This window comes from Paralichthys olivaceus, chromosome 20 (assembly GCF_024713975.1).
Source record: "Paralichthys olivaceus isolate ysfri-2021 chromosome 20, ASM2471397v2, whole genome shotgun sequence".
NCBI classification, from domain to species: Eukaryota; Metazoa; Chordata; class Actinopteri; order Pleuronectiformes; family Paralichthyidae; genus Paralichthys; species Paralichthys olivaceus.
In genome coordinates, this window is record NC_091112.1 from 4,126,410 (window position 1) to 4,140,052 (window position 13,643).

A 13,643-nucleotide genomic window follows, 5' to 3' on the forward strand; every position below is an offset into this window, starting at 1 on the left:
CAGTGGAGTGTGTGTGTGTGTGTGTGTGTGTGTGTGTGTGTGTCTGTGTGTGTGTCTGTGTGTGTGTGTGTGTGTGTGTGTGTGTGTGTGTGTGTGTGTGTGTGGTATAGGGAGGTTACATCAGACAGACTTAACAAGTGTGCACTGTCTCTATCCTTCCTGCCCTCGTCTCCCTGACATGTCGTCGCTGAAGGCAGAAATAAAAAACCTCAACCCCTCCCTCCCTCCCTCCCCCCCACACACACTTCTCCATCCTCCCCTCCCTCTCTCCTCCAACAACATCCCCATTCAAGTGCACCAGCTCCAGGCGTCGTTCCTCCCTCCCTCTCCCTGCCTCTCCATCGTTCACCAGTAGCCTAAGCACATAAAAAATACATCAAACACAGCCGTCCGCCCGGGGCCTCGTCACACGCAAAATCATCTCTCTCTCCATCTCTCTCTGAAAAAGAAAAGGGAAAAAAAAAAAAAAAAACAAGTTACAAAAGACAACTACAGAGGACGGTGATAGGGGGAGAGAGAGAGAGAGAAGATGAACTCTCGGACTGAGGGTCATCTGTGAGGCCTCCTGAGGGAGGAGAGATTATTGTGGGCTAATGTTGACACCAACACACACACAGGGAAAAAAAAAGGAGCATGACTTACCTTGTGCATAATAAGACCTTGTCTGAATTGTACACAGCCTCCAGCGCCATGACCCATTTCCCTCAGTTCAGCTCCACATCCGCTGCAGCACCAGTCTCTGCTGTGACAGCGGCCAAGGGCGGCCGGCGGCCCCCGTGGGCTCCTCTGTCAGATCCTTGGTGCCGAGATGCACGGAGACTGCAGAGAGAAGCCTGCCGGACCCCGAGCTCACAGCCAGCGCTCTTACAAAATCAGCCAAATCAGCCAAGACGTGCTAAATTGAACCACTAATCCAGCGCTGGGGTCGCTTTTATTTTAGGCCTAGATGTGAGCAGACACACACACACACTCACACGCACACACACACACTCACACACACACACACACACACACACACAGAACGAGTACGTCACGAACACAGGCGAGCACACCCCTGGGTGCTGCAGCTCATGTATCTCTTCAATTATTCCACCCTCAGCCTCCTCTCCTCCTCGTAATCTGAATAAAGCCAGATCTGTGTCCTCTAGATATTTAGAAGCCGGGGCCTCGATGCCAAAACATGTAACCTTCCTCCTCTTTCAAGTGAGGAGTGAATTAGGGGGGTTGGTGGTTGTGCGTTGACCTCGTAATTTTCTCTTGGAGGTTAAACAAAGTTGTGAAATTCAGTTTGGAAGAATTGGGGATGAGGAAGGCAGAGAAAGAACAATTATGCCAAAGCTTTATTACTCTGCAACTTGCAAAGACGTGATTCCTATTAAATTCTAATTAGAGCTGATCTCTTGACCCTGCACACGGAGCCTCAGGATCAGAAATCAAGTCTCCGTCTCTGTTAATTGCGTTGTAATGGTGCAAAAGTAATAATAGATGCAGCCCCACAACAAAATCTTTTCGTGCAAAGCATCACGGTGCTTTTGAATTCATGGAAATCTTCGTTCTCTGGTAAACAAACCGAACATTATACACCTCTCTGACGAAGGTAAAATGTAATCGAAGCCGTAACAACACCAGGATTAAGCCCATCCGCCTGCAGGTACGACCGCTCGCTACAGGCAGGGCCCAGCGTGGGGCTCATTCCAGACCCTCCTGGCGTTGGCCCCTAATGATGTGTAATGGGGCCTCCTGCGCCCGTTCCTAACCCCGGGACCTCCCCTTAATCACCGCGGCCACTAATGAGATGGAGAGACACGACAGGGCTCGTTAGAAGAAACTCCTTTTAATGCTGGTCTATTAATAGATGCTCGGCGAATCATTAGTCCCTAAACTGCAATTATTCGACAAACCTGCGAGAAAAAGTGAAATGAGGAGTCCCCAAGTGTAGGGAGGAGTGTTAAGGCTTTAATTTAACATGTTCGTCTGAGCTGGGATCTGCTTCAGTGGATTTGTTTAAAGCTTCTACCAGGTAGAGATGTTGTGAAACTAAATTCTGTGTGTTTTGACATCAGCACGTCCTTTGGAACTGGTTTCCTGCAGCCGCGTTTTTGTGTGTGGTTACTGCAAAATCGGCAAATTGTTTTCTCACTTAGTTCCAGATCCCAAATGCTTTAAAGTCTATTAATAAAGCTGTGTTATGAAACGCAGCCCTCCTCATCAGATTTGACACACTGAACTGCATCTGATGGATCGACACCATGTGATTTCCGATTTAACCCTCAGGATGATGGAAATCTTGAGATTCGTCTCAGATGAGGATCACGGACCTGTGATTTAGTTTTTCCACTCGTACATAAGCGGACTCCGTAACTCAAGCTTTAAAAACCTCCTCCTTCAATGTGCATTACGTAAATAAACTTGTTGCACTGGTCGAATGTTTGAAATTGTTAACGTAATAAATCAAAGTACATGACAAAATTAATCTTTAGCTCTTTCACATTAAAAGTCTTTTTACAGACTAAACCATGCAGTTTAATTCAAACTCATATTTCAAGTATAAATAAAAATTTTGAGCCACACCGTAACTTTGACTGTGCAACAGCGCCCTCTGCAGCCACATGTGGTGATTCATTCTGTTAATCAATGTGTTGAGCGGAGCTGCGAAGTCCCACTCACCAGTGTGGATATTACCCATGATCCCCGGCTCCCTAAAACAGAAGAGCTGCCACCAAACTCTGTTCAGATTTCTTCATGTTTTAAAAGTTTCCTGCTGAATATTGGAGATAAACGCTGTTTTTTTTAATGACTTCTCCGTCTTCTTAAGTGATCTACAGTTCAGCTTTACTCTTGGGAAACATTCTCCTTATTCCGAGTCACGTATCTGTTTTAAACACGGTCACTGTACCTGCCCTGTGACTGGTAACATCCAGTCTAATCAGAGGCAAACACAGCAATGTCTTAAAATACGCTTTTATTTACACTGTAAAACAAACACATTCAAAATAATCATACAAAAAAAAAAATCCCTATTCATTAAAAAACGAATTAATCCTATTTACACGATAAAAACATTTTAAATGGACAAACATAAAGAGCAGCCCAAATCAAGTGGAGTGAGATTTGAGGGATGAACGGTGCTGATGGCGTTTAATGCAAAACATGGAGAGGGTCCCTCACTGCTGTTCTTTCGTTTGCCATTTGAAAACACTGTAAACACAAACTTGACCGTCCCTTCAGACACACAGATGTAAAGATGTCTAATCAGCCACCTCCGCCCGCCGTCAGCCGTAATTTCGCCCACATCCTTCATTTTTCAAGTCTCGTTGGCTGCGGTCACACCGGACGTGGCTCGTAAAGTTCTGGTTCTTACCGATCGGCCGATAATCATCAGTCACACTTAGTGTTCTGCAAACTCAGTGGTCCAGGAAGTTGAAGATGCTCCTCTGGGGGCCTTTCGTCTGTCCCGCGGGTTTGTTCTCTCTGCAGATCCTCTTTGCTGCCGGGTTCAGCGCCTCCACCTGCCCCCTCTTCTTCATCATCTGAACAACAAACACATGCAGTTCAAGTCTCAGCACCTCTCATGCAAAACTTAATATCATTCAAATATTATTGAGGTAAAAGAGTAGTCAGCTGTCCAACCTCACAACCTCACTGAGCAAAATACTAATAAAATGATAAAAACTTATTTTTGTGCATCTCTAGAGAACAGGAACTAACAGGAGCGGTGGGCTTTGGCTCCACCTAGTGTCGCGTTGAGGAAACGTCAGAAACAATAGTTTTAACCATCACATTCACATGACGATCACACAAAGATCTCAGCTTTGGAAAATATTTTGTTTTTGGGTTTATTTTAGAACAGGGACGTCTCACAGAGGAGACATGACAGAACTGGAAAATCAAGGGGACAAAAGCACGAATTATTTGACTTTAATTCCACAACAATCTTTAATTATCTAAATGTTTTATTTGGTGTTTCCCGTCAATGAACAAGTTGTTACAGCTCCACTTTATTTCTTCCATTGAGCTTAGACCGTTGTTAGTTATCGATTAGTGCAAACTGTTTCCTGTGCTTCAGCTTTTCTCCCACTCACCTGTTTCTGAGGGATATTGGAGTTTGTGTTGTCCTTCTCAGGAGAGAGCGTTTGAAACAGAAATCCACGGCTGTTTCTGGGCGCCAGCGGATTCCCCTCCGAGATGGAAGCCAGTTTCTGGAGGACGGCGTGAGGCTGACTCAGGAGTGAACCCCTCCTCACCTGGAAGAAATCAAGAAAACATAAATCTTACATTGGACAGATCACAGAGATTCAGATCTCATCCCTCATGCTGCGTAACTTCAGCGAGGTTCGTATTTCATAACAGAAAATCAATTTTCTACTCAACCAGCCACAATATTATGTCCTTCAAATAGACTTTTCAATTATGGAATCAGATTCGACACAATGTTCAAATCCAATCAAATATCTCGATTAACTGGTTTGAAAAAGATCGTCACAGAACCACGAGATATCCTCCCACAATCAAACCCATAGAATCGGCTTCAGGGGACAAATGATGAACTCACACTATTTTTATAAAGTCAGATGCTCAAGTTACACAAGAGCTACCTTCACACCTTCAGGCCCTCTGCAACTGGACTCAGAGGTAAACTTTCACCTATGAAGTATTTTTTACATAATCAACAACAGTGACGTACCTGTAGGGGCTGCGAGGGTCTCTGGAAAGGATTGAGAGCTGCCGTCTTCTTTTCAGGCTGTGGGGCCACAGGGGGCTCTGGTTTCAAAAATACAAAAAGTAAATCCGTGAAATAATAATCTGAGACAGATTAAACGTAACGGTTTCACAATATCACGATAAACAGTCGTTAAAAAACACTGCAAATGAAAAATTTCAAATCACATGATTAAAGATCAGGTAATGTAGCCACCCGCTTTATTTCATATTTACTTTTCTGGGAGCACAAGAAAGAAACTTTTTAAGATTTTGACGACTTTAAAAGCCCCAGTGTTGGAGTCTCGTATCAAACAGACCTTTTCTCTGCAGGGTCTTCGCGGTCAGTTTCTTGGCCAGCTTCATAAAATTACTATCTTCTTCTCCGATTCTTTCATCGTCTGCATCCACATCGTCCCCTTTCTTGGCTTTTTGTTCGGACTATGAGAAGAGACACAGAGAAATGATTAAAGGTGATGATATAACAACAGTGTCCATTGAACTCATGCAGCTTGTTTTATACACTGAAAGATTTTTTTTAAATTAATAGTTCACATTGTGACCTACTTGTTCTCTGAGCCACTGTTCTCTCTCTAGTCTCTCTTTCCTCCTTTGGACCTCACTTGGGTCGATGTCCTCATCTTCGTCCTCGTCTTCCTCACCCTCTGCTCCCATTCTGTCCGTGTTGAAACCATCATCTGGAGGAAACATTCAAATGCACACGTTGAATGACACTGTAAGATGCTTTAGTTAATTCGTAGGATCTGTAATTAACCCTAACCCTTCAAAAATTAATTATAAAACTTTAAATAGCCAAGAATCTCTGGTTCCTGGTCCAACCGGAAATCTGTCCTGAATCCAATATACTTCAAAATGAATCACTCAGATATGGTATTCAATCGTTTTTATTCCCTCAGCCCGGAAACTCACCGATGTTTTTCCAGCGGAAGCGTCGAGCGCGTCCCGGACCATCAGAGTGCAGGTCGCCGTCAGCCAGGTAGCGCTCCTGATACAGCCTCAGACGACGCTTGTCATCGTCCATTATCTGCTTCCTTTAAGAACAACATTTAGTATTTTTAAACTGAATTGAAAGTTAACAGACATAAATAATCCACCGTGCATTATCGCGACAGGTTTTTCTCGCATTTTAACCAAAAGAAATATAATTTCAACCACGAAAGATAAAATTACCGTAGTTTATCCAATTACAGGGAAGGTAGTTGACAAACATGGTGTAAAAGCATCCGTTACTCACATGTGGATCTTGTTGACCTGGTCCTGCAACTCTTCATCAGACGGAAGGTCCTCGAGAAGCTCCTCTTCCTCGTATTCGCTGCCTCGGTCGCCATCTTCGTCATCGCTACCAGCATCGCTGCCTGAAAGCTCGGCCTCTGATTCCAGGTAGTCGGCCATGCGCCTGTGAACAACATGCAAGAAGCGTTAGTGGATTATTATTGTAGCAGCGTGGATTCTTTTAACAACCAAATTTAATTCTACCGTGTTACATGACAAAGGTGCAAAATACATGAAGTTAGATTGTCGACTTACATTTTCTTCCTTCTCTTGACCCGGTTGGCTGCAAGCACACCCCGCATCTCCTCCTCTTCTACATCGTTGTAACCTTCCTCCTCGCCAACATCACCTCCCTCTTCTTCATCCTCCTCTCCTCCATCCTCATCCTCCTATAAAGCCACATTGCTTGTCATTTGCATTTTACACATCACACACTAAATTAAGCAAAATCAGAACAAGGACAAAGTTTTCTTACCTGCTCACTTTCTACATCTGACAGAAGCCGGAATTCACAGTCCTCCTCTTCTTCCTCCTCCTCTTGCTCCTTTTTACTTTATAGAGAGAAATCACGATGAGAAACTTGCATTACTTTGAAATATTTTGAAGACTGGTTTCTGATTATATCGGGTTTGTATTCTGTACCTGTCTTTTGCGGGTGAAGTGGTGGGAGCAAGACCTAAAATTGTTGACAAAGAAGAGAAATATCAGGTCACTGGTGGGAAAACAACAAACTCAACATTTCAAATCCAAAAATGTAGAAATGTGAATCAACTAAACACTTTAGTCTTAAGGGACATTAAGAATATAATAGAAATTCTAGCAACCAGGCAGAAAAACAGATTTAGTAAAATTGAGTATACATTTAAATTAAAAACGTCACAAAGGGTCACACTCGTTTACCTGGACTAGGGAATATTCCAGAGCAAAGCCCCAGGAGCTGATCCATAGTGTTGTCAGATTCTTCATCTTTATTCTTGTCTCTTCCCATCTGCTCATCTGTTTCTGTCTGCGTTGGTGGAAACGCTCCTGAGCACAACCCAAGCAGCTCGTCCTCCTGTGTTGATCCGAGGCCTGCATCCCGACTGGAGCCTCTTTTTGCCGTTCCAAAAACACCTGAGCACAACCCTAGCAGCTCCCCCATGTTGGCATCCATTGCGTTTTCATCCAAACTGTCAAGGATCAACTGTCTCTTGTGGGAGCGAGGGGCACCGGGGCGAGACCCCACGTTAAGGAAGCCATCTGCGTCAAGCAACTGGGAGTGAGCGTCCTCCTCCAAGGAGAAGCGACCTTGGGAGTCTCCTCCCAGGCCGGGGACAGAAGCTGCTCCACCTAGGGGCCCTGAGTCAGTACCTGGGGATGGAGGCGCATAGAGGTCTTGGGAGTCCTCGACAGGGAGGCAGAGAGAGGGCTCAGACAGTTTGCCAGAACTCTGAGGATGGAAAGAAAAATACAAATGAAGCCACAATTTCAAGCAAACAATGTGTTTGTATGTGAAGGTCTATGTGTACATGTCATATCTTCTGTTGTTGTTGTTTGTGTGTAACCCTGGGCATGTTCGGGAGAATTAAAACCCCTGGTTGTTTCTTACCTTAGAAGCAGAGCCGAGGAAGCTGGGCCTGAAGAGGCAGGGGGAAGGGGAGCGGAAAATGGAAGGATTGGGGACACCTCTTCCTGTGGAGCGCTGATAACTGACAGGCTGGTAGGAGGTGATCATCGACCCTGCGAGCTCAAAGCTGCTGTTGTGGCTGTTGTCCTTCACCAGCGACAGAGAGTCGTCCTCTTCTGGAGACGAGAGTGGTGGGAGTGAGAAAAGAAATACACAGAGTACTGCCACATAAAACAAGTTCAGACTGAACAGGAGTCCCTCGCTCCACTCACCCATCTTATTACTGCTGTCCTGTCCAGAGGGACCAGACCGTCTTAGACCATCACTAAAATGGGAAATAACACAAGTGAGGCTTTGTCAGCTATAGTGTATATACGCTAAACACGCAAAGACGACAATAAATGTGTATTTAAAAAAATAATAAACAAACTTTTACTTATTAGGACAACAAAGTCAAAGTGAGACTCACCCACTTTCACAATTTGTCATTTAATCTAAGGCTGTTACATCAACAAGTCAGACACACACAGACTCCACTTACCCGGTGCGAGAGCAGGAGTTGCCAGGGAACAGCATGAGAGTTCCATCTGTGTTAACAAGGTCAGGAGTCGGCGAGGGCCCAGTCCGTGCCACCGGAGAAGAGCTCCTGATGCTCTGAGCTACACTGCCTTCCTCCTCTTCGGCATCGTCCTTCTCCTCTTCCTCCCCATCATCACCTCCCAGTAAATCGTCTACGCCCTTCAAAAAAAGAGAAGATCAGGCTTGACGTGAGCATAACGAGACAAAAGCAAAAATGTGTATCACGTTATTTGTTTCAGAGCAGCAAGAAAAGAAAAATCATTGTTACCTCTTCTTCCTCTGACTCATCTGTCAGCTCTTCCTCCTCCTCTTCCTCTCCACAGTCCTCATTGTCAAGGCGATTCAGCTCAGCCTTGCGTGCCCTCTCCTCTTTTCTCCTCTGGGCCATGGCGAGTTGCAGACGCTGCTTCAGGGTCAGCAGCTTCTCTCCTGAGCAAAAGACCATGAAGGGGGTTTGTCATATCAGGAATCAATACATTTATTATATTATATTATATATATTTATCCTCACCAGGTTTGGTGGGCACTGGTTCATCTGCTCCTTCCTTTACAGTGACAGTGACCGACTCTGTGTTCAACTCCTCTTGGCCAGACGGGGTGCTGTCTTTGCGGATGATGTTGAGTTGCATCGTACGCTCCCCTTGGGGCCTCACGGGAGGCTGGACATGACGAAGGTAACGCTCTTTAAGGGCCACCACACCTGATTGGCAAAAAGAGAGGGAACACCCAGGATTATTTAGACTTGACACATTCTTGTTCTACACCTCTCGACATACAAAAAGAATCAAAACTCACCGGGGTTGAGCTGTGGAGACTCAAGCTGAATAAAGGCTCCATCATCTGGACACAGTTTAGCAATAGGTGGGGGGTCCACTCCAAGCTCCTTCAGTCTGGCTAATTTGTCCTTCTTGGGCTTGGTGTGTTGTTGCATTAAAGGTTCTTGTGCAGCTGAATTAGAACTCCCACACTGACCGGCTGCAGGCCCCACCACGACCCCAGATACAGGCTGTATTTGCAGGGTTTCAGAGTCGGGCATTACTGCAGTCTGGCTTTGATCTGTGGGTACAGCAGAGGTTTCTTCCCCAGAGTTAGAAACAGATTTATCTACTCCATCTGCTGTGACCGATTCCTGCAGACTCTCAGAGAGGTAAAGCATCGGGCCAGATTCCTGGTTGGAGTCTAGACTTGCTATCGCTTCTCCGTCCTGGCTAAGGCTCTCCTGCTGCGGGGAAGAGGTGGCGGCGGGATGAGGCAAGGGCTGGATCTGAGTGCACGAGAGATCCAGAGAAGGAGGAGAGTCCTGCTCTGCGGACGACTGCTGAGGCTTTATGGATGGGTTTACAGGGGGTGCAGGAGGAGGCGGTGGCGTCTCCGACAGCATGACGGAATACTTTGTAGATCTGAAGAGAATAGGATTATAATTAACCCAAAATTTTATCATGGCAGCCTTGTGAGCTTTGACAGAATTTGATTACACATTGAAAACTATTGCTGGTGATATTGGCAGGTAGCTAGGCTACTATAAAATTTTATTTGTCTCGTAAACTTTTTGATTGTGTGGTTAGTTGCTGCACTGGCATGTGTGTGTTGTCTATTATGTTTGTCTTTACTTCAGCAATGCCATGGCAGGACCCTCTGGCCTGGCTCTCTTCCTAAAGAACTGGTCGATGGTCTTGGGCACGGGGATGTGGTAGGGCAGGCCAGACATGGACTCTGCAAAGACATGAGGGACATGTCAAAGATCAGGATGCATCGAAGACATTAGACACTTAATTCTTATGTATATATGTATTCTTATATGAACTGAAATGATTTAAAATCTGTCAAAACTAATAAAGAAACGGTAGCTCAGTTAACACACTGCCAGAGCAGATAAAGAGACAAAAGAAATGTTTAACTGACCTCTGACCAGCCTCTGAGATTCACTGTGGAGTTGTTTCATGGCCTCTTTACTTGCGCGTGCAGCTTTCCTCTCCTGTAAACATCACATAAATTGAATTCTGTATTTTGGATTATTTTTACAGCATATATACAAAATTCAAGCATAATGCAAACACATACCACGCGCTGAGGTTTCTCTGGTGCCTCTTCATCGTCCTCTTCGTCTTCATTCAGGAGAGGTTCCTATAGTAATAATTAACACTGATCAAACAACAGTCTTTCTTGACAACATGCTCACTTTTTAAATATATCGTTTCCCCAAAATTCAATGTAATTTAGATAAGTGAAGGTACAAGTATTACGTATGACACATTGTATGCATTTCATATATAAATACAATGGTTGTTACTATTGAAAAAGAAAGCTAACGCTAAATTAGGCCAAATTATCTTTGTGGTACCTTGTGTTTTTTCATCTTGTGTTTGACTGCGGCACGGATGGCCTCCAGAGACTCTTCCTCCTTCTCCTCATCATCATCATCATCATCCAGGCCAGTGTCAAACAGGTCTGTGTCGCCCAGCATACATCCGCTGTCATTCAGAGGCCGAGGGAGAGGTGTGTCCTGAGAAAATTGTTAAAGTTGTCTTCAATCATACAATAAAATCAGAATTTAGTATTTTACGTTGATGTTACTTCAATTTTTTAAAGATCTGAGTGTTTGGTGTTTAAATATGAGGAGTATATAAAGTGACATGTATTTAATATGGGAAAGAAAGTGGAAAAAAAAACACTGAGAGAAAACACCAAGTTGCACTTACCTCATTAATTTCAGAGAACCTCTCTTTCTTTTTTAGTTTTTCCACTGCTTTGCTGCGTTTCTCCTTTTTCTCCCGATGCCTCTGGCTCTTCTCCCTCTTCTTAGATTTTGCTTCCTTCTTCCCCTCCTCCTGCCGCTCGTCCATATTTCCACACTTTCCTCGCTCAGACTCGCTGTCTTCACTATCAATGGGTGCTCGGCTTATTCTCTTGCTCTTCTGTGCCCCTTTTTCTCTCCTCTTCTCCTTTTCTTCTGCCTCACCAGTCTCCATCTCCTCTCCGCTGGAAGCAGACAAGACCAGTGCTTCAGTCATGTGGACACTGCTCTCTGCAGCTGCTGCCTCCTCCTCCTCGCTGTCACTGTCTCTGATGGCATTGCGACGAGGCTTCCTGTGAGCAGTGATGTCTTCATCGTCATCAGAATCTGTAGGACAATTGACAATCTTCAATGAGACAAACATCACAATGGTCACACTAAAACTATTTAAGACTTTATTGATTGATATATCCTAAATAGATATATAAATATGATTCTTCAAAATATTTACTGTCTTGAAGCAAGGATATGATATTTCACATATTTTAAGAAAATGCTTGAGATGAGTTTTCAAACAGTAATTTGTCTGTTGCACAAAATGCAAGTGTTTTGATTGGAGTTATATCCACTCCACACCTAAACTATATTAAACATACGCAACAACCCTAAATAGATTTCTCAGTTACACAACCAGGGCGGATCTGCCCCAGTCTCAGGTTGAATCGTCATCTATTGTTGTGATACTTCACCTTGAGTCTTCTCTCCATTGTTGATCGTCTCCGTGACCATCTCCTCTGCTGGAGAGCCCACCCCACTGTCTGAATCACTCTCTGCTGCTGTTTGGGCCACAGCTGGAAGCCCCACAGCCTGGGTACATAACACAGAAACATTATTCAACCAACATGCAATGGGTTTTTTTTTTTGTGTGTCATGTGAGGGCATTGCAGTGTACTGGAGGCTCCACTGTCACATATCAAATCTTCCAATGGTGCACACTGCTTGGCTAAAATACAAATACTAGTTTTCTTTTAGTGCCACATGTACTGGATCTATACTTTTAAGGAAGCTATGGGTATTATTACTGCTAAAACAGTGGATTTCAACTATTCATTGCAATGCAACTCGCTGCAAACGTTTTCCAAAGGTACCAAAGTATCGCATGTTTCTGCTATCGTGAAAACTAACAGGAGAGAAAAGGTTAATGCAAAGTTAACGTGAAACATGGAGGTCGACTGTGTAGCTTGAAGCAGCTGCATGGCTGTTAAACTCCATCAATGGCGCCTCGAAATAAACCAAACAATACACGGCACAAGTTAGCTGGAGACAGGGCTCCCTCCTTTCACCGCTTGTTGTCAGCTAAACGTGCAAATCTGCGCACACACGAGTGACTAATACCCGTAAACGCTCCTGAAGAGTATAAAGTACTAAGATAAACTGTTTTAAACATTGAACAATATGTTAAAATGCCTGATAGTCACACACAGAGACCAGGCCACAGCCGGCGCTAAACCCACCCTAGCGAGCTAGCAAACCGGCTATAGCTAACATTAGCGGCGTTTATTTGAATTGTGGAACAGGTTGTCTTCTAACGTGTTTTAAAACGAACCCAGACATGTGAAGAAAAGTGATAAATCCCTGTGAGACGTGTGGCCACAGTGGATCTGAGAGTGTTTCCTCACCTGTTGTTGAGAAAGGACCGTGCTCATCTTTGCGCTCTCTCAATTAAAAAAGAAGCCGGAAGAGACAACGAGTCCACGGAGCTCGACACCAACAACAGCCGCCGGGAGCTGCACCTCTGCGGGAGAAGAGACTATTTTTGCGGTTTAACTCGCATTTAGGAGTCGTTGGATCGGAGCTGCGGCTCTTCCTCCCGCCTCTTCCACAGACGAATAGAAAGTTTTGATCTTTCGCGCGTCGTGACAGCTGGTCCGCAGCGCTTCCTCCCCGAGGTGTCAATCTACCCGTTCCCGCCTCCCCATTGGCCCGTTCGGGGAGTTTTGTATCCGCCCACTGTGACGACACAGTTTATCAGAAGTGGATTTTACGCACCGGGAACTCTCAGACGGGCGGGGTCAGAAACTTTCACACTACACAAGACTATAAAAGGTCAGAGAGAGAGAGAGGGAGAGAGAGGGAGAGAGAGAGGGAGAGAGAGAGGGAGAGAGAGAGAGAGACAGACACAGAGAGAGAGAGAGAGAGAGAGAGACAGACAGAGAGAGAGAGAGAGAGAGAGAGAGACAGAGAGAGGGAGAGAGAGAGGGAGAGAGAGAGAGAGACAGACAGACAGACAGACAGAAAGAAAGAAAGACAGACAGACAGACAGACAGACAGACAGACAGAAAGAAAGACAGACAGACAGAAAAAAAGAGAGACAGACAGACAGACAGACAGAAAAAAAGAGAGACAGACAGACAGACAGACAGAACGAGGGAGAGAGAGAGACAGAGATCGAAAGACTCAAGAAAAGGACAGATACCTCAGTACACTTGCAAAGTATTTGTACTTTGTTGCTTCTCAACTCTGAACACAAAACACGTTTGACTTTAATACAAGTATTTTTTACTTTTACTACATTAGGCAAGAAAAGATAAGATAAGATAAAAGAAATAATACTTGTTTATTGTGTTAGTATATAAAAGACAAATAATATATATATATATATATATATAGAGAGAGAGAGAGAGAGAGAGAGAGAGAGAGAAAGACAGACAGAAAGACTTGTTTAATATATAT

General features: G+C 44.5%; 1 protein-coding gene across 1 annotated transcript; it reads right to left on the bottom strand.

Annotated features, from left to right (window-relative positions):
* Nucleotides 1-2,945: 2,945 nt before the first annotated feature.
* LOC109639998 (claspin) lies at nt 2,946-12,877 on the bottom strand. Its single transcript, XM_020103768.2, has 24 exons — nt 12,590-12,877; nt 11,660-11,777; nt 10,876-11,297; nt 10,518-10,679; nt 10,238-10,300; nt 10,079-10,151; nt 9,787-9,889; nt 8,972-9,576; nt 8,688-8,876; nt 8,445-8,605; nt 8,139-8,335; nt 7,870-7,922; nt 7,580-7,773; nt 6,892-7,420; nt 6,634-6,667; nt 6,467-6,542; nt 6,247-6,380; nt 5,954-6,115; nt 5,629-5,750; nt 5,266-5,396; nt 5,019-5,139; nt 4,685-4,761; nt 4,083-4,244; nt 2,946-3,530 (listed from the first exon to the last, which is right to left on the bottom strand). Exons 1-24 carry the CDS (start codon nt 12,614-12,616, stop codon nt 3,405-3,407), a joined length of 4,041 nt encoding a protein of 1,346 aa, XP_019959327.2. The 5' UTR covers nt 12,617-12,877; the 3' UTR covers nt 2,946-3,404.
* Between the last annotated feature and the right edge of the window lie 766 nt (nt 12,878-13,643).

Excerpts from the sequence above, each read along its gene's own strand:
- LOC109639998 (XM_020103768.2), bottom strand. The coding sequence starts at position 12,616 with ATGAGCACGGTCCTTTCTCAACAACAG. Across the intron at positions 8,336-8,444 it reads ATGAGTCAGAGGAAGAAGAG|GGCGTAGACGATTTACTGGG; the intron begins GTAACAATGATT and ends CTTTTTTTGAAG. Across the intron at positions 6,381-6,466 it reads CAGATGTAGAAAGTGAGCAG|GAGGATGAGGATGGAGGAGA; the intron begins GTAAGAAAACTT and ends GTGGCTTTATAG.